This window comes from Ursus americanus, chromosome X (assembly GCF_024610735.1).
Source record: "Ursus americanus isolate L20-20 chromosome X, mUrsAme1.1.p, whole genome shotgun sequence".
Classification (NCBI taxonomy): domain Eukaryota; kingdom Metazoa; phylum Chordata; class Mammalia; order Carnivora; family Ursidae; genus Ursus; species Ursus americanus.
In genome coordinates, this window is record NC_142164.1 from 110,882,457 (window position 1) to 110,903,143 (window position 20,687).

The 20,687-nt window shown below is 41.7% G+C and overlaps 1 protein-coding gene across 2 annotated transcripts in view; it reads left to right on the forward strand.

Annotated features, from left to right (window-relative positions):
• The first annotated feature begins 8,955 nt into the window (after positions 1–8,955).
• The window catches only part of CLTRN (collectrin, amino acid transport regulator), a 33,110-nt gene continuing 21,378 nt past the window's right edge, over positions 8,956–20,687 (forward strand). Inside the window, exons 1-4 of one of the 2 annotated variants that reach the window (XM_087860254.1) lie at positions 8,956–9,102; positions 9,410–9,468; positions 13,480–13,565; positions 13,981–14,019. In XM_087860254.1, coding sequence (XP_087716380.1) covers positions 9,045–9,102; positions 9,410–9,468; positions 13,480–13,565; positions 13,981–14,019 — 242 coding nt within the window. In that variant the 5' untranslated portion in view covers positions 8,956–9,044. The remainder of the gene's footprint in view (positions 9,103–9,409; positions 9,469–13,479; positions 13,566–13,980; positions 14,020–20,687) is intronic. The other variant, XM_045805078.2, reaches the window with a different exon arrangement.

Consider the following 20,687-nt stretch of genomic DNA (forward strand, 5'->3'; position numbering starts at 1 on the left):
CCCTCTGCTCTGGGATTAAGCCTCTTTACTCCCTCCATTTATAATTCTGCGTCCACAAGAAAAAAGTGAAGAGGTTACCACTTTTTCCCCCCTGTCCAGAAATCTCTGAACGGAGCACTTCTGGGGGAGGGGCACTTACCATTAGCCATTCAGTTATTCCTTCGTCTAAACTGTATTTATGGAGTACTAAGTTCCAGTGACAAGACAAACCTCAAGGAATTTAACAGCCTGAAGTTTTCCAACCTGGGTTTGGATGAGACAAGAATGGATGAGAAAATTAAGGTGTGGTAAGGGTTGGAATAAGTAGAAAAGGGCTTGGTAAGTGCTGGTTTCTCTTTTTAATTGAGGTATAATTGGCATGGAACATATTAGTTTCAAGTATACAACCTAATTTAGTATTTGTGTATATTGTGAATGATCACAATAAGTATCCAACACCATACATAGCTATAACTTTTTCCTGTGATGAGAACTTTTAAAGATTTACTCTGAGCAAATTTCAAATATACAATACAGTATTATTAATTATAGTTACCATTCTGTGCATTACATCCGATGACTGACTTATTTTATAACTGGAAGTTTGTACCTTTTGACCATCTTCACCCATTTTGCCCTTCCCTCATTCCCTGCCTTTGGCAACTAACAATCTGTTACCTGTAGGAGTTCAGTTTTTTGTTTTTGTTTGTTTTTTAGATTTCATATGTAAGTGAGATCTTATGTTATTTGTCTTCGTCTGTCTGACTTATTTCACTTAGCATAATGCCCTCAAGGTCCATCGTTTGTTTAGTTTTTTTGTTTTTGAGAAGCAGGTTTTCTTGATTTTTAGTCCCAAGGGAAATCCTGATTCCTCATCTTGATGACCCTGGGAATTGAGACAAGTGCCAAGGACTTTTATATAGATCCCCTCAATATATATTGTTGCTTTGATCACAAAATATTGAATCAATCCTATGAACCACCCAAACTTTTCTGTTCGTTTGAGATCACAGGCCCTCAGTGGTATGGCTTTATTCAGGGCAGCATTTATTTTATTTTATTTTATTTTTTAAAAAGATTTTATTTATTTATTTGACAGAGAGACAGCCAGTGAGAGAGGGAACATAGCAGGGGGAGTGGGAGAGGAAGAAGCAGGCTCCTAGCGGAGGAGCCTGATGTGGGGCTCTATCCCATAACGCCGGGATCACGCCCTGAGCCAAAGGCAGACGCTTAACGACTGCGCCACCCAGGCGCCCCTCAGGGCAGCATTTAGATCATTATTCCCCATGATGACAAGTAAGATTCAACTTATCAATTGACTGAATAATTGTTTGGAAGCCTTATGGTTGAGTCCACACTCAAAAGGAAAACGTTCTGTAGTGGATTAACAATGTTTGTCATGGGTGTAGGACAGATGAGTGGCTTCAACAACCTGTCTGGCATCTCTGATTTGTAGGGATAGAGGTATTGCATGCATGTCTTTAAGGCAGTTCTCACAAAGAACAGTTCTTACTATAAGCTGTTGATGATTTTCAGACAGAAGGGTCAGGATCATTGTTGCTTCTCAGAACTTAGGGGCAGAAACTTTGATATGTTGTAATTCATATCTTTGTATATCCATTAGAATGAGGGGGTAGTTTAAGATTCTGTTATGAAAATGAGAGCATCTAACCTGAAAGGTACATGGCCCAATGGCCCCTCCACCTTTTTATATGGATAATAAAGGAAGTAGCTATAGTCAGGGCTAAATGTGACTGGGTGACACTAACTGACAGCCAAACAAAGGTGGAAAATACTACTCCATAGAGCATGGCCGTAATAATTTTTGAAAAAATTGTACCTTGCCTAAACCATGAGAAAACTCTTAATATAACACCCAAACAACATTGGAAAGAGTTAGATCTAGGAAGAAATATCAGTAAGATCTTGCTTTTACTGACTGAGGTTCATTTTAATGCATTGGTCTTCATTCACCAGATGAGACACACAAGCACACATGCATTCCATTCAAGAAACTGTCTTTTAAATTCTTAACTTAAGAATATAAAGTTGGCAGAATTACACTCACTCAGCTCGTCTAAATTAATCTTTATTTCTAAGCAGTAGTGATTAACTTTCTCTGAACTACAAAAATGCTACCCTGTGATTAAAAAGGCTAAGTTCGTAATGGTTATGGCTGTTGATTAACCTACAGATTTTGATGAGCCTTCCAAATTCTGTAGCTTCAGATTTCTTTTCATCTTAAAAAGGGCAGAGGTATGGAAGTAGAGACAAAAATATTCCAAAGCCCAGTATTCCTTGTTTAGCAGATACTAGAAGTTGTTTTTCTCTGACTAGGAATGTAAAAAAAAAATGCAGTGTACGTCATGATTTTTTATATCTGCATTCTTGAGCTTCTTCAAATGTCAGTTAATGATTCAAATAAGTAAATTCAGTTCTATTAAGTTATCAAATACTCATGGGCCATGCGAAATGCAAAATTAAACCAAATATAGTCCTTGCTCTCCAGAAACTTAAAATTTGTAGGACACAAAAGTAAATCATGTTGGCAATAGATGCCTATACAAATGTGAACAAAATGCTATGGGAACCCAGGAGAAGGAGAGAATAAAAAGTTAGTGGATTGGACAAGTGTAGAACAAATAATAACAAATAAAAACCTATAACAAAAATGAAAGGTTTCCCTCTCTTTTTAAAAAGATTTTATTTTTTATTTGTCAGAGAGCACAAGCAGGGGGAGCAGCAGGCTCCCCGCTGAGCAAGGAGCCCTATGCAGAACTTGATCCCAGGACCTGAGCCAAAGGCAGATGCTTAACCAACTGAGCCACCCAGGTGTCCCAAAACAAAGGTTTCTCAAAGGAGATGATAATTGAGATAGACTTGGAACAATGGCTAAGACGTTTTAAGGTAAAAAATCAAAGTTCACAGTATTGAACTTAAGAAAACAGTGTGAAAAGAAACACACACAAAGAATAGAGGTAGGATGAGGCCCACTTGCAGGGACTGGCAGGTCAGAGGGGGATGGCAGATGGGGCCATCTGTGTAGGTGCATCTGAAAAGCCAAGTCAGATTCACATTTTAGAGGCCAGAGAGTTTGGATTCCTTGACATAGGCCCTGGGGTGCTGAGAAGATTTCAATTGGGAATGGCTTCAATGTAAATGATAATATCAAAGGCAATGGAAGTTTGAAACATCACGCAGTGACAGTTTTAAATGTTCCTGTACTGGGGTACCTGAATGGCTCAGTCGATTGAGTGGCTACCTTTGGCTCAGGTCATGATCCCAGGGTCCTGGGATCAATCCCCGAGTTTAGCTCCCTGCTCAGTGGGGAACATGCTTCTCCCTCTCCCTCTGCCCTGCTTGTACTTTCTCTCTCTCTGTCAAATAGATAAATAAAATCTTAAAAAAAAATAAATGTGCCTCCACTTATTCACCATGGGCTGTTGGATTGGCAGCCCATATGCATCCAGTGCTCCAGCAATCAGGCAATTATTCTTTCTCATTAGCCATCTTAATAAAAAGATAAATGAGTTTATTTTAATAATAGTTTCAGAATATGGAACAAAAGATGTTAACATCTTATGATTGATTTTACACACACGCACACACACACACACACACACAGATTCCCTTATATTTCTTATGTTTCCTTTTGTGAGTTATTTCCATTAACCCAAATATAAGGAGAAAAAGTTACCAGATGAAGGCCTAAATGATGTTTCTGAAGTTTGCAGGATGTTTACCAACATCTCTGTTATCTACTCAGTAGATGTCAGTAGCACCCTTCCCCATGACAACCAAAAATGTCTCCAGATTCTGCGAAAATGTCTTCTGGAGGAAAAATTCCATCACCCCTCCTATCAAGAACCACAGTGTTAAGATATAATATTTTTCACTATAGACAAAAATATATCTTCCCAAGCATCTTAATGTGACAATTTAAAAAGAATAAAATCACTTTCTTACCTCCTAATTGTACTGAAAATATTAGAGTAATTACTACAAACATCTTGACATCGTTTATAATATGGTATATCAATTTTATTGCAATTTAAATGATAAAGGATCACATTCATTCAAAATTCTACAATTGTGGAAAATTGAGTGAAGCCATTAGTTTGAAAAGTGCAAGCTTTTATCTTATAAAAAATTTCTGGGTTCAGTTATTAAAGGATTTTTTTAAAAAGAGTTTATTTATTTATTTGACAGAGATAGAGACAGCCAGTGAGAGAGGGAACACAAGCAGGGGGAGTGGGAGAGGAAGAAGCAGGCTCATAGTGGAGGAGCCTGATGTGGGGCTCGATCCCATAATGCCGGGATCACGCCCTGAGCCGAAGGCAGACGCCTAACGACAGCACCACCCAGGCGCCCCTATTAAAGGATTTTTTATATTTTTAGTATGTCACAGCTAAATACATTTGCCAAAATCCAATAGAAGTGTAGAGAATAAAATTACACTTGAAATGATTCCACAGTTTACTGGCTTTGGATATTACAGGTTTGCAAAATACATGTTTGTTACAGTGAAATGGAATAATGAGGGTCAAAATTGAAAAGCAACATTGGTTCTACCTACATGTTCGTTGATTGATTGCAGGTAAATGAAGTATTCATATGCCCACATGCTTTTACAACTCTGATGAACTTTGAAAGGCATCTTGCATAAATCAAAAGAATGACACACGTGTTTCCTTTTTGTGTGATCTCATATTTAATTTACCCTCCAGGGCAGTAGATCAATAGTTATGTACCGAGAAACTGCTTTTCAATAGTGTTGTGGAGTATGAAAAAACACGGAGAAATCAATTTCTTTTTCCTGTCTCAGGAGGCTCGGTGCCTTTTGTATTGCTCATGGCAACAGTAATCTCAACTTTTTATCTTTGTTCTCTAAACTCTGAACGTTGGGAGTAAATAGTAACATATTCAGAATGATTGAAACTGCTTTATTTGTCATCGTTACCACTGTTACTGATAAATTCTGAACCTCCTATATGTGAAATTGCAGAGATGAGCATTGTATGAAGCAAGTTTGGCATGAATTCTCTGGAGGTTTAATACTTCAAATTCTGTGTGAAAATAAAAAGCAAGTTTGTGCAAGATTTTTAAAAGTGGAAGAAAAAACCCCCAGTATGTTAAGAGGCAAGAACAACTTTAATAAGTTTTAGCATGTTCTAAGTGCCCCGTACCTTGTAAGAGTTTTCATATTTTATGTTGAGTTATTTGACAGCGTCTTTTTTTTTTTTTATCATTATACCTTTTCTATTCCCCTGACAGGAGTATAAAAGTCGATGTTTTTCATCATTGTATTTTTGGCTGCTATTAATTTTGCTACTGTCAAATACTTTTCTAAGCAAACATTGGGATATAGGAAAATTGAGACTATAATTACAGACTCTTTCGAAAATAAGTATGAGATCACTGTACATCTATACTTCTTATGTCATGTGACCACAATACTCCAATGAAAATTCATAGCCACAAATATTTTCATTTTTAACTGAGAAAGACTAAAAATGCACAAGCCTATTTGTTAACCCAAGAGTTGTAAGAAGAACAAGAAAACCAGCATGATCACAACAGCAGTAAGGACTTAATAAATAAAAATAAGATTGATGACTCAGAAAGCAGAAAAAAAGAAACTTGAAAATTAAATTTGAGATCTTGTTCTTCGATTAAGCAACAACAAAACTAGACAGATCTCTGGTAAGAATAATGGAAAATGAGAAAAAATGAATATGTATACTGGAAAATACAAAGAGAATATAGCAACGAAGGTAGATACTTTATGGGAAATACTGTATAAAGTCCATGAGAATCCTGGAAAATCTTGATGAAATAAGGATTTTCTTGGAAATTGTAAACAGCCAGAATGGACTCAGAGACATGAAACCTGCAGTAAATGACAATATAAGAAGTGAAAGTTTTGAAAGAACTCTTCTCCCAAAATATGTGTTATCCAGATTCTTCAATTCTGCATTTCTTCTACAATTTTCTTCTGCATTTTAAAGTATTTGTAAACGTAGAGGATATTAGAAATCTTTGCATACCATTTTCAAGATGGTAATGTAAGGGCCAGAAACAAAAAATAAACTTCAAGAATCAGCACTTGAAAAGGAACCTAAATGATATTCTATGAAAATAGGTTTAAAAACCTAAGGAAAAACACAACAATTAAGTCCAGGAGTATGTTAAAAATAATCAAACTGAGCTTACCTAAGGGTTGGATCAACATAAAGGAATTTATTAGTAAAATGCACCAAATGGTAAGATCTCTAAGATCATATTAATAGATGTTGGAAGAGCAGTTGATAAAATTCAACATGAATTCTGTATAAAAAGAATTTTTAGTCAAAGGAGACTTTTTATCTCATGGCACATCAAGTTTAAAGTGATGCACCAGATCCTGCAGAAGAGCAGCACTTCCGTGAGAATAAGGAAGACAACAACGGTCCATGTTATGCCACCATTGCGATTCTGATAGCGCTGCTCTAATGAGACAAAACAACAGCATCACGCAAGAACACACAAGAAGATCCAAGGCTGAGGCAGGTATGTTTCAACTTTCAAAATATATTAGCATTGGTCCTTCATGCTGGTGGTATTATGGGTATTTTTTATTTTTCTTTTTTGGTTTCTCTGTATTTTCTTTTTTTTTTTTTAAGATTTTATTTGTTTATTTGACAGAGATAGAGACAGCCAGCGAGAGAGGGAACACAAGCAGGGGGAGTGGGAGAGGAAGAAGCAGGCTCCCAGCGGAGGAGCCCGATGTGGGACTCGATCCCAGAATGCCGGGATCACACCCTGAGCCGAAGGCAGACGCTTAACCGCTGTGCCACCCAGGCACCCCTGTTTCTCTGTATTTTCTATACAGAACTTCTATTGCTCTTCTTTCCTGTCTTCTTTTTTTCCTCTGTCATTTTTCAAATGAGACAACAAACATCGATAAAGTAGAGAATAATGAAAGTGAAGTATAGCATAGGGAATGTAGTCAATAAAATTGTAATACCTGTGCAGTGACAGATGGCACCTACACTTATCGTGGTGGGCGTTTTGTAATATACATAAATGTTGAATCACTCTTTGGTACACCTGAAATTCATATAATATTGTATGTCAATTCTATTTTAGTAAGGACAATTTCTAAAAAATCATATTTATATTAAGCACTAAAAGAGTGCCTGGCATATAGAAATTGTTTAATAAATGGTGAATGTTATTTTGAAAAAAGAGACATCATAATTCAAAAAGAAAGAGACTTTCTTTGCTTTTCAAAGAATGGGTTAACGGTAATTCAGCATTTTACTGTCTTCAATTCTGGTCACATAAGTGACTGAGTGAAAGAAAGATATTTGATACTTCTAGGAAGTTTAAGGCTAAAGCTGAATCAGATTTGTCTCTAACATGGCTTTGTTCCCTGATGCAAATAATTAGCTTTGTTATAATCTCCATCTACTGGCTTTTCCTTCCCACGATGACTTTATCTAGTCTAACACTTCCCACGGTAACTTCATCTAGTCTGACTTCGTTTTCAGGAGTAAGTTATGTGAGCTCTCCCTTCTAGGAAATTTCCATTTCACCTAATAGTGAAATCGCTAGAATGACAGGCCTAACTTTTGGCCGCCTCTCCCTCTAATCCAACTTTTCCTGACTCTGTGCCCTTGCAACCAAGGTGAGGGAGAGGAGAGAAGCTTCCTCAGGTGGAGTCACCAAACAGAAGTGGGTCATCTATGTCAAAATATCACCCTATCCAGGAGGGGGAAATGACAGGGCTCTCAGAGTGTTGCACAAGTATAGTTGTTGGTCTTTTTCTCATGGTTGCTGTGAAAATCCAGATGTTCTATTTGACATCAGGGTCACCCAATCTCATTTTCCCATTCATGGTTTTCAGGCAACGAGGTGGAATCTGGGACTGAATTCAGGAAGAGGTGGCGTGGTAGAGAGGAAAGCCCTGACATCAACCTGCCTGGGGGGCTTCTGTTGACATCGATAGAATGCCCACTAGGGGAGACTCTCTTCCGCTCATTATGGTAATCCTCAGAGCATCTCAGAGGCTTTGGTGCAATTTCGGTTTTGACCAATGACGACCAGTGAAGACCCACTTCAGGTCAGTGTGGTGGAGAAGGGTTCCAGTGACACCCACTCCACTCCTCCCATTGGCGCCGATGCCTTAAACACCAGGCCCTCAGTTCCCTCATGTGTAAGATGAGTATAACGACGGCGACTGTGAGGTGCTGCTTTGAGGACGAGAGAGAGAACCCAGCAAACCTAGTGCATGGCAGGAAGCTCTTAATGACTCTTCTCTAGAGGCACTGCCCAATGGAGTTGCTAGTCACATGTTTCTACTGAAACTAAAGTAATAGGAGATTTCATTTCTCAGCAGCACCAGCCCCATGTCAGGTGGTCGACAGGCACCTCTGTCTATGGCCACCGTGTTGGACGATGCGGATGTAGAACATTTCCATTGTCACAGAATGTTCCACTGGACAGCACTGCTCTGTATCATTAACTTTGAATTTACACAACTGCCAGAACTTAGGGCTGACCAAAATGATTCCCTTTGAGGGGGAAGCTCTCCCCGGATGTTTATCTGTGGAGGTGAGAGTCAGGTGAGGCCAGTCTGGGAAGGGCGTCCTTTGTTCACCAGAGATAGAGAGGGGTGATGTTTGTTTTCCAAATTAAGATAGCTTATCTAGGAGCTGGCTATTTTAGCCGGGAAAGGATGGAAAGTTGAGGCTAAGGAAACCGTCCAGAGAGGGCTCAGTTCTTTCACAGAAGGCGTGGGGGAGGATTCTGACCTGGAGTCCGCAGAGGAAACCTTCCCTGGACGTAGAGTTCAGAAAGGACAACTAACCTGTTTTTCAAACAGATTTTCGTAAATAACTGACATGAGATGGGCTGCTTCTATTTAAGTATTAACCCAAATAATGGGGTTTAATCATTAAACCTTCTAGGTGGTGGCTTATTTCTCGGGTATTCTAATCCGGGTCACAGAATGGCTAAGGCAGCTTTAAGTGGAGGGCGGATTTTTTTCCCTCCGTTTGTCTTGTGTTTTGCACTCTGAAAGAATGTTGTGCTTGCTCTTTTTTCTGGTGACTGCTATTCATGCTGAACTGTGTCAACCAGGTATGTTGTCTTGAAACTTAAAAATAGGCTAACAGTTTTCTAAATGATTGACAAGTCTTTGACTGAATGATCTCTTTAATTTTCTAAATCTGCAGACATGTTGTGGTTTGAAAGTTGAGACTGTGACTGTTTTATGAGTTTGAAAGAAAAATTTAAATCATCTAAGGTGATTGTAGTTAAACTTTCAGTTTTGGGGGCAGTTTAACTGAAGATCTGTGTTCTGTTGATTTGAGTTGATTAAATGTTTGGACTTCATGTTTTGGCAGATTTTTTATCATCATATACTGCTCATTTTTCTTTCTGGCAGATGCAGAAAATGCCTTTAAAGTAAGACTTAGTATCAGAACAGCTCTGGGAGATAAAGCAGTAAGTGGAGAACCTGCATGTTCATTTTTAATTCTGTTTGCTAATAACACTACTCTCTCTAATAATGAGCCTTTGCCTAGTTATCTTAAACTCATATAGTTTAATTCTAAAGATCTCAAATCTGATCTTGTCTTAAAGTTAAAAAATAGTAAAATGGAAATTGTTAAAAAATGATTTTGCCTCAAGTCTTTAATCTGCAGTGTGTGCTAGAAAATCTGTGAAGTTTTGTATCACACAAAACAGTGTAGCAAACTCGAACATTTCTGTCAAGCACAGTGGAACCATGGGGCCTGAGTCGGGCACTCAGGTCTGGGCTGGGCTCTGCACCTCACCATTGTGGTCATTCAGATTTTGTCAGCCTCAGTTTTCTAGTCAGTGAAAAGATGGCATGATTCCCCCACATCATTTTTCATAGCATGAAAAATTTCTAGTTCTAATGTGAAGTTTCTTCAGTTCTTCTCAAATATCAAAGTAACAACATGAAAAATGTGCTTATAAAATTGAAGTTAAAAAATACTCATAAGGCTCATGTAGCTGTAAGAACAGCATGGCTTGTCAAATTAATGAGATGATTTGTGTAATTCTAGTTTTAGTATCCCCGTGTAGTCTGTGAAAATTTTCCCCAACAAAAGGTGATACTAAGATGCCTCGGGGTAGGGGCGCCTGGGTGGCACAGCGGTTAAGCGTCTGCCTTCGGCTCAGGGCGTGACCCTGGCGTTACAGGATCGAGCCCCACATCAGGCTCTTCCGCTATGAGCCTGCTCCTTCCTCTCCCACTCCCTCTGCTTGTGTTCCCTCTCTCGCTGGCTGTCTCTATCTCTGTCGAATAAATAAATAAAATCTTTAAAAAAAAAAAAAAGATGCCTCGGGGTAGAAGCAATAAAAGAGTGCTAAGGAAACTTATGTAAGGAAGTATGTATTCTGTTTGCAGGCCAATCCACCAACGTATTATTTTATTCATCCAATGAGTAATGATCATTATAACAGGCAGCATTGATTGAGAACTTCGTTTACTTTCCAGTGGGGACCCTTCTGAGCACTTTACTCCAGTTCACACAGCCCCCGCAACAACCCTTTGAGGAAGGTAGTATTGGCATTCCCATTCTCATTGGGTAGATGAGAAAACCGAGGTACAAAGAAATTAAGCAACCTGCTCAGGATCTCAGGTCAGCAAGTAACCGAGGTGAGATTTGTACCCAGGCAGTCTGACTGTAGAATCTACTCTCTCTACCAGTGTGTAGTTGCTTCTCCCAGGGACCTCTGAGGGCAGGCACCATGCTGGACACTGGGGATGCAATGGCAGATAAATCAGGCTTGTCCCTGCTCTCGTGGAGCTTATGGCATTGGGAGGATTGGTTGTCCATGAAACATTCAGTAAACGAAATGGAAATGTGCAGTCTTGACAAGTATTACAAGAAGGAGCAGTACATGGTGGCTTTGGCCTTGTCAGGGGCCTTAGTACTTGGCATTTGCTATGAGGTCTAAAGTATGAGTGGAGGTGAGCCAGAGGATAAAAGAAAAAAGGGTAGAGGGAACAGAACATGCAAAGGATGTTCGTTTTTACAGGAAGGAACTTGGTGAGAGTACGGGATGGAAGGAAGGCTGAGGTCTCTGCAACTGGAGCAGTGAGGTAGAGCATGGCATGTGATGTGTTTGGGCAGAAAGGAGAGATCAGGCCGAAGAGTATGTGGACTGTGTTAGGAAGTTTTGAGAGTATCTTTAAAGCAAGCGAGAGTTTTCCGGAAGAGATGTTATAGAATGAGTGCTTGGGAAATACTCTGGTCACAGTGTGGAAAGGAGATTGGAAGGGACAAGAGTAGAAAGGAGAACGGGGGAAGGAGTAGTTAAGGATGGTGCTTTAGTTTCTAATTATGCAACTGAATGGCTGATGACCCACTTATGAGTCAGGCAAGCAGGTACAGACAAGAAAATCATGGCTTTAATTTTGGACTTGTTGAACCTGAGGTATTATTGAATAGGCAAGGACAGGGTGGGCTTGAAATATACATTCCTGGGTCATTTACGTTATGGTGATAATGGAAGCCTGGAGTAGATGACAGGCTGAGGGAGGAAGAACAGAGTGACAAGAAGGAAAGTTGTAGCATAGAGCTTTGAGGTTCTCTAAAACCTGAAGCCCTTATAGAAGAGGGCAAACCTGCAAAGGGGGCAAAGGGGCAGGAGGAAAACCAGAATGCATATCACAAAAGGGAAGCGAGTGCTTCAAGTTGAAGGAAGTGTTCAAGAGCATCAAATGCTATTGACAGGTCAAGCAAGATGAGACTGAAAGCCACTCATTGTGTTGAGTCATGTGGAGGTCACTGGTAACTTTAGAGAGAGCCATCTTTGTGGAGTGGTGGAACCGGAAAGCAGATAATGGAGGGAGCTGGGAGTAAGTGGGTGGCAAACAGGTGAAGGCGCAAGTATGACAACTCCTTTCAGAATGTTGGCTGTGAAGGGCAGGAGAGAGACAGCAATAGGTAGAGAAGAAGGATTGAGTGCAGTGATTCTGTTTTGGTGTCATTTTAATGGGAAAGCTTGAGTGTGGCTAAAAGCCAGAGTCCAATGCACAGAGGAGAGGGGAAACTCATATCCTTAGATCCTGAGAAGGGCAGAAGGGAAGTGTTCCTAATACAGGTAGATGAAATAGCCATTGACAGGAGGAGAAACACCACATCCAGCTTTTCGGGGGAGGATGTGGATAGCATGTATGTCTACAGAGGAACTTTTTTGTTTGGTGTCAGGAGGATGGGGGAGTTTAAATTGATGATTTGAGGATGTATCTTTAAATTAAGAGACAAGAGCATCTAGTGAGGGGTGCCTTGGGTGGCTCAGTCAGTTAAGTGTCTTGTCTTTGGCTCAGGTCATGATCCTCCCGTTATGTGACTTTCTCCAGTTATACTTGATTACTCACCTAAAATATGTGGTCAGCCACATTCATTTGCTAGGGCTGCTGTCACAAAGTCCCGTGAACCAGGTGGCTTAAGCAGTAGGAGTTTATTTTATTTTTTTAATTATTATTTTTTAAAGATTTTATTTATTTATTTGACAGAGATAGGTAGAGACAGCCAGCGAGAGGGGGAACACAAGCAGGGGGAGTGGGAGAGGAAGAAGCAGGCTCCCAGCAGAGGAGCCCGATGTGGGGCTCGATCCCATAACGCCAGGATCACGCCCTGAGCCGAAGGCAGATGCTTAACCGCTGTGCCATCCAGGAGCCCCGAGGAGTTTATTTTCTCCTAGTTCTGGAGGCTAGCAATCCAAGGTCAGGTCAGAGTATCAGCAGGGTTGGTTCCTTCTGAGGTCTGTGAGGGAAAGATCTATTCTAGGCATCTCTCTTTGGCTTGTAGATGACTATCTTCTCTCTGTATCTTCACATTGTCTTCCCTCTATATGTGGCTGTGTCCAAATTTCCTCTTCTTGCAATATGGACACCAGTCCATATTGGATTAGGGTCTACCCTAGTGACCTCGTTTAAACTGAATTACCTCTGTAATGACACTATCTCCAAATACGGTTACATCCTAAGGTACTAGAGGTTAGGATTTCAACACATAAATTTGGGGGCAGGGGAGACACATTTCAATCCATAATATGCACACACACTCAAGTTTCCAGCTAAGAAAATGGAAAGAAAAATTGTATCAATATTAGTAAAGGAAAGGAAGCTGAGAGAGGTAGTCAGTTTATGAGGGAAGAAAGTAAGGGAGGAAGGGAATCAACTGTATATGTCCAGGATACAATGTCCAAATGCCCTATTTGTTGACTGGCTGCTAATACTGCAGATTGTGAAGAAGATAATGCAATGGAAAGTATACCACACTTGGAATGACAGAATGTCCAAGAAAGCCTATCCTGAACATTATCATGACATGATTTATCTTGGTCTCTGGTCTTTAGTTATGAGAAAGATGGGGGGGGGCACTGATTAACACCACCACTGTGGTCACAATTAGATTCCAACGGACCGTTTTTTATCCTATGCCTCTTATATTTTCTGTTTTACTTCTCTTTTAGTATGCCTGGGATACAAACGAGGAATATCTTTTCAAAGCAATGGTGGCTTTCTCCATGAGAAAAGTTCCCAACAGAGAAACAACAGAGTAAGTAAATAGTAAAAAATCTTAATTGGTTATTTGCAGTGTTACTTGAGGCATGCATTAATTCAAAATTCTACCTTGAAAATAATTAGCCTAATTTTTAAAAAGGATCCATATTGTAACATTTAAAAAAACTTTTGTAATATAGCTCACCTTGCGGTTTATATCATGTTCCAACAATGCTCTTTGTTCAATAGGCACTATGATGATAAAAATTTTTAGATATAGTCACGTGTCATAAGCTTGTTCTATATTCCTATTGTAAACATATAGTTTCTCCTGTCGATAGGTAAGTATGTAGGTAGGTAGGTAGATAGAAAGGGAAGAATTCTGTTCTCATTATATTAGTTGGCTAGGGCTGCAATAACAAAATACCACATGCTGGGTGCCTTAAATAACAGATGCCTATTTCTCACAGTTCTGGAGGCTGCAAGGCCAAGATCAAGGTGCTGGCACGGTAGGTTTCATTCTGAGGCTTTTTCTCTTGCCTTGCAGATACCACTAGAACCAGGTTCTCACATGACCTCTTCTTTGTTGAGGGGGCATGGAGGGGGAGAGAGTGAGGTCTCTGGTGTCTCTTCTAATGAGGACACTAATCCCTAGTGTCTAATGAGGACACTAATAAGGGCTCTACCCTTATGATGACATTTAACTGTAATTATCTCCTCATTGGCCCTATCTCCAAGTATAGTCCTGTGGAGGGGGTTAGGGCTTCAACATAGGAATTTGGGGGAAGGGGATCAAATCAGTCCACAGCACTTATTTTGGAAATACACATGTAAAGGTTCATCCCATGATTGACGTCTATCATAGCACCTTGGTCATTTTCTTAGAAGCTTTAGTACAACTTTTCACAGTTTTACATTTTTTTTGTATTTTCCCAGAGGAATCATCTCTATTTGTAATGTTTCCTCTATCGTAATGTTTCCTCTATCTCTATTTGTGATTCTGGTACCACTCCTGGTTTCTGTCTATTCCCTCTCTCCTTCTTCCCCTTGAGAGGAGAAATGACTGACCTGATTGGTGAGCTGGAAGGAGAAGCTCTCTGTTGGTTCCCTTCTCCTCAGGAGCTGGCCTGCCCGCAGACAGCAGGCATTTTTCTGTGCTACTCCCTACACTAAGTACAGAATCAGGCCCTGCATGGGCAGGCCCATACAACTATAAGGCTGAATGTGCTATTTACAGAAGAGGACCGTTTCCATTAGTAGGTGCCATAGCATATACGGTGTTAAATATCTTGTATATTACTCCAGCATGTGTGATAGATGCCCCAGTTCAGCTCTACCTGGGACACTATCAATGAATTGATCTCCTTTCAGGGTTTTTATACTCAGGAAGAAAACTTACCTGCTGATTAATGTCGTGTCCTCCAACCTGGCCTTTTATTTTGGCCTCCTATCTGCTTCATTCTTTTGTCTTCATTCTGTAAGTATTCAGAACCTGACAAAGAGGATCAGTATTTATTGACCCCCCTGAAACCCACAATATATGATGCATGGGCTGTGAATATAAAGAATGAAACAGAAGAGTGGCATTTAGGGAAGCAAAATAAACATACATGGTGTGTGTGTGCAGACACACCCACATATATATTTAAAAATAGGGAATATATTCACATGATTCAAAAAATTAAAAGAAGGAGGTATATAGTAAAGCCAAACTGTGTCCAAAGTGAATTCTATTCCTATTTTATAGAGTTTTAGAAAAAAATATATTTGTGCTTATCATATGCCTTTTAAACTGCACATTCTTTCCACAACTATTTATTATAACTTTTCTCAAAAAAATTGGGTGATTACTTTGCAAAAAATTACAAAGGAAAAATATAGGAAAAAAAGCCCCTTGTCATCTTACAGTGCAACCCCCACCCCAAAAAATTCTCTTTATCTTCTACCCTTTTCGTCCCCAGATTTTATGCTTTGCTGTGTTCATCATACTATTTCTTCCTCTGGGTGCCTGCATTAAACCTTGTAAATAACTATGGTAAATCAGATGTTTCCATTCTTAGGAAATGTTAATTTAAACATGGAACATTTTAGAAGAATTTTGAGGAATTCATGTTTGAATTTTTTTTAACTTGGGGCATTGTGTAAGTTGGTGAATATCTGATCTTCTTTACTTGCAGACGTGTTTCACTTGCACAGGATATAGAGAAGGCTTCATTGCCAATGCCCGTTGAAAAAGTCAAAAAGTGAAAAACTCAATCGGGGTCAACAGACATTTCTGTAAAGCCACAGACAGTATGAGTGCCAGCATTACTGAAGTCAGGGGGCTGAGCGAGGAGGGCTGCCTCATGAATCAGAATGTGTTTAAGATGCAATTCAATTGCTGAGCCCCATTCTCCATGAGCTGCCATAAGGAAGGCTACCTCCTTACGTGACCGGTTCCCCTGTGAGAAAGGGCAGCTCAAAATGCAAGCTGGGGTGGAAAACGACTTTGCAGAGAGGCTGCCTCTCTCCAGTGGGTGGGTGGATGGAAGACGTCAGTGGCTTGGCGGCTGGCTGAGGTTTTAACTCTTCTGCCTTAGAAAGGTCTCCTGGTGCGAGTGAGGGAGAAAATAAATGCTGGAGGGTAGCGGCTATGGGATGAATTGTGTCTCCTCAAAATGCGTATGTTCAGGTCCTCAGCCCTAGTAGCTCAGAGTGTGACTGAGGTTATGAATGTACGGTGAGGTCATAGAGGTGGGCTTTCATCCAGCAGGAATGGTGTCCTTACAAGAAGAAGAGATGAGGACCAGATGGGCACAGAGGAAAGCCCAGGTAGGACAGCAGAGGACAGCCGTCCACAAGCCAAAGAAGGAAGCCTCAGAAGAAATCAACCCTGACCACACACTGCTCTTGCGCTTCTAGCCTTGGGAACTGTGAGAAAATAAATCTCCGTCTTTTAAGCCACCGGGTCTGTAGTGTCTGTTACAGCAACCCCAGCAGACTAACCCGGTGGCAAATAGCCATTTCCAGATGGTTTCAGGGATCCAGATCTGGAACATCACTGTTTATCTCCTTCTTTTTCCTCGTGGCTTATTTTATGAAGATTGCAGAAAACTCGAAGACACTGAAACGTACAGAATTGAAAATGTAGAAAGTAACTCCCTAAAGATACTCAAATCATAATGAGAATAATGAATACTCTCGTTTTCATGCCACCTTTTACCCAGTCTGTACTACGCTATCTCCTACATCAAGCTTGACCGCCTCCAGTGAGACAGAACTCAGAATCTTCTGAGGACGCTTTTGCATCGTTGGCAACCTGTGGTTGGCATATCCTCGATCCAGTAAAACCTGGACTGACTATGCAAGAGGCTGTTTTTTGTAGAGAGAGGTCCTGGCTGTGTCCACACAGGACTGATGGGACAGTTGGACTGGTCCAGTCACCCTCCCCCAGGAGGCAGTGGGAGAGAAAGCAAGAGGGTCAGAGGGCAGGGGTGTGGGCCTGCAGGGAGGGCTGTGGCCCCTCCACTCCCTTGCCCACAGGACGGACTGGCGGGAACGGCTTCCAGCGCATATGCACATGCAGCCAGGTGGGGTGCTGACAACAGGGCCCATTCTGATGAGTTGCTGCCCACGCCACACTAGCGATTATGTACTTTGAGTGATACCTTTGCTTGTGTCCCCGTCTACTTCAAGTCAGGCCGAGAACTACTCACAGAGCGTGGCGTTGTCTGTAGAGGAGAGACTGGCATATTATTTCCTGGTCAGATGCTCCCCAACGTGCACGACGGTGAACCAGTCACTGAGGGTGTACCGAGGAACAGAAACTGGGGCCTGCCTTGTAGCTGGAGAAGTCTAAAGGTGGAAGGCCGAGTCAAGCTCCAGTAATTGGGTGAGAGAGGACAGCTTTGCAAGCAGCCTGCCCTCCAATGTATCCCTGGGACCGAGCGGAGGCTGCTGAAGGCAACTGGACGGAGGCCCTGCCTTTGGGGCTGAGACCCCTGCAGGGCCAAGAGGAGGCAGTGCAGTGTGGCTGGACGTGCCCCACTGGAGGCCGAGCAGGCGGTGGGATGGAGGACGTTGGTCAGAGTGCATCGCTCACGTCAGGGAAGCTGCAGGGCAGAGGTGCCCAGGCAGGTCCGCAGAGGCCCCGCCAGGCACTCGGAATGGAGGACCTGAGAACGCCCACCAACAGCAGAGGGGAGGACCTCGGACAGCGGAACAGCCTGGGGATCCACAAAGAGCCCTGGTTAAGAAAAACACCTTTGCTGTTTCCTTCTTTTGATGCCCACAGCCATCTCCCATCATCTTTTCCAGCCCAAAAGGAGCGAGAATGAAGTGGAGGGGGGACAGAAGGGGAGACGTGGGGGGGGGGCGGGGGGCGCACAGAGTGGAACATCAGTGGAGCAGCTGGAGGGAGAGAAGCTGTGTGCCAGAGGCAGGAAGGCAGTTTTGATCCGAGGTTTGATTCGACTGCCCTGAACTCTTTCAGAAGTAGAAGCGACTGGAAAGCTACGCCATTTGCTTCAGATGCTGTCAGGGACTGAAGAAGAAAGAGCAGACAGAGCAGCCAAAGGCAAAGGTGTGAGAAACAGAAACCTCTTGGTGCATTGCAGTCTACTGAGGCCAGCCTGTCGAACTGCGTGGCTGTGGCTGAATCCACAGAATTGAGGAACCTCGACTGAAGCCTCCTGCGTGCTCGGCCCTGAGATTAAGATGATGGGTAACACCAGGTCTCACACGGTATGGCGCCCACACCGAGGAAGCTGGGCCTGGGAGAAATGTGAGGAAGGTGGACTAAATGTGACCAAAACAAGACAATTCTTCCGAGGTCCTTCCTTGGATCTTGATATCGAGTGGTTTTCTTGACACTTCCTGGATTTTCTTAAAAGCAGAATGGAAGATGTATGGAAAAATTTCAGTGAAAGGAAGTTCTGGTTTCATTAGGTCAGGCTACATGAAGATTTCTTGTGAATTTGAAGAAGATGGCAACTAGGTGTTTTCAAGTTATTACAATAAGGTTTAGGCCAGATTTAGTAGAACAGGATCACAGAAATTTTTAAATGTTGAAGTTAGTTTCTAGGGAAATGTAACCTAAGGTTAAACTCTAGTCCACTTCCCAAGTAAGTTGGGAAATGTACCTGCCTAGTTTCCTCAAGTGTTGGCGTTAGGGTAATTTATCACTTTTAGCAAGAGAGGAGAAGTCTAATTCAGGCATGGCAGTTTCTTCCTGAATTCCATGGTGTAGGGCATGGAATGGATTTCTTCCTCTGCCTACGTATTCAAGGATAAGTCATGTGATCTAAAAAGGAACAATGTGCTATTGTGTCCATGGTAAGGGGATTAATGGTCTTGTGCTTGTGACACAGCAGCCCAGCTCCTATTTAGTCCTTTGATTTCCAGAAACAAGAGCCTGATTCTTACCACCCCTTGGATGCAGTTGGCCTTCCTGGCACCACGGATGAGAGAAGGCAGTGGAGCCAAATCTTGGAGGATTAGTATAAAACCAGTGCTTTCCACACTTGAGGAAAGGGAGTGAACATTTTTACCGTTTCAAGGATTTGCTTCAGAAGCCATTTGACTATGTATATTAGTCCTTTGTAAAAGAGTTGGACAAAATGATTATTGAAGTGAATTCCGATAATTCCATCAGACCCACCTGTATTTACAATCTTGAAAATGTAAGATTTCTATTTAGTTGTGGTCCTGGCATTTCAGTTTATTTACTTAGTTTTTAAAATTAAAGCCTAACTGACGTGTCGCGTTAGAGTAGTTTCAGGTGGACAACATAATGAAGTGATATTTGTACGCGCTGCAGAACGATCACCACAAGAAGTCCAGTTACCATCTGTCACTATACATAGTTTCAGAATTTTTGTTCTTATGATGAGAACTTTTAAGGTTTAGGCATTTCAGTTTACTGAGTACATCAAAACAAACTTGACAAAGACAAGTGTAGCTCAATACGTGCTTGTTGTTTAATTTTTCATTCTGTGTAAACCTTAGAGGACATTCAGTGTGGTCACATTTGGAAGAAAGACCAGGGAGAAGTCACACTAGTTGTTCCTAACCCAAGAGAGGGAGCAATTAGTATCCTTTGGTTGCTGTGTAAATCACTACTGGTCTGTAGGATCAGGCTTCACGTTACTTCCGTTTTAGTACCATCTTCCCTCACGTTGACACTTCCTCTGGGCTCCCCCTATCTGCACTGTATTCAGGAGTGCTCTTCTGCTAGAGAGCTCCGGTATTACCGTGTTGTCTGAATAGCTGTGGTTGAGCAAACAATGTTTTGGGGAAGCAACCTCCCTCCTTTCATTCCCCCCTTTCCTATTTGGTGTTTGCCCTATTTATTTTCTCGGTTTGTCTCTCTTGGAATATCATAAAAACAATGGAGTTCATTTCTCCATTCCATTAATTAATTCATCCATGCATCCATCCATCCATTTCACAACCCCTCCCTGAGTGTCCACAGGGGCCACACTGCAGGAATGCAGGGGCTCACAGTGAGAGCAGCACAGCCTTGGGCCTCGCCTTCATGTCCCAGGGCCCAGAGAAGGCTTGTTTTGCAGATAAACTAAGTATTTATGATAGTCTCCCAGGTGACTCTGCAGCTGATAAAATGGAAGAGGGTGTTCTTTGCTTGGAGACAATGAAGTTCACATCAGGCCAGGGATTAGAGAGCCTCTTGACAAAGACTATAGAGAAATCACATGAAATCTGGTAGCCCTTTGCCCGCCGGACTGTCCTGGGTCTATTCTCAGCTGGGGTATGGAATCTTGTGAGCCAATTCAGGCATCTCAGGAATTATTGGCCTCACTTCGGTTTTTAATCTTCTGGTTGGCTCAAGACACTGTGACCTTGGTGTTCAAGGGTCTTTAGCACTACACTCCTGCACTTATGGGAAGGGTCATGGGATCTAAAAGCCCTTGCAGTAGGAACTCTTTTCTTCACCATCCCTAACCATGTTGGCTAATCTGTGCTAGTTCTTTGTACGTTTTTGTGAGCGAATGAAGCGTCCTTACCATCCAGGCTCTTAAACCAAGGGCACAAGGAAACAGTACCCACCCACCCACCCACTTCTCCCTCTTCTTCTGCCTCAGTGGAGAGTCTCCTGCTGGGTCTAGTGACAATGGTCATAGCAGAAGGAGCTCTGGACTGCCTGGGCTCTCTCTCTCCTTGGCCCTCAGTTTCTCACTCT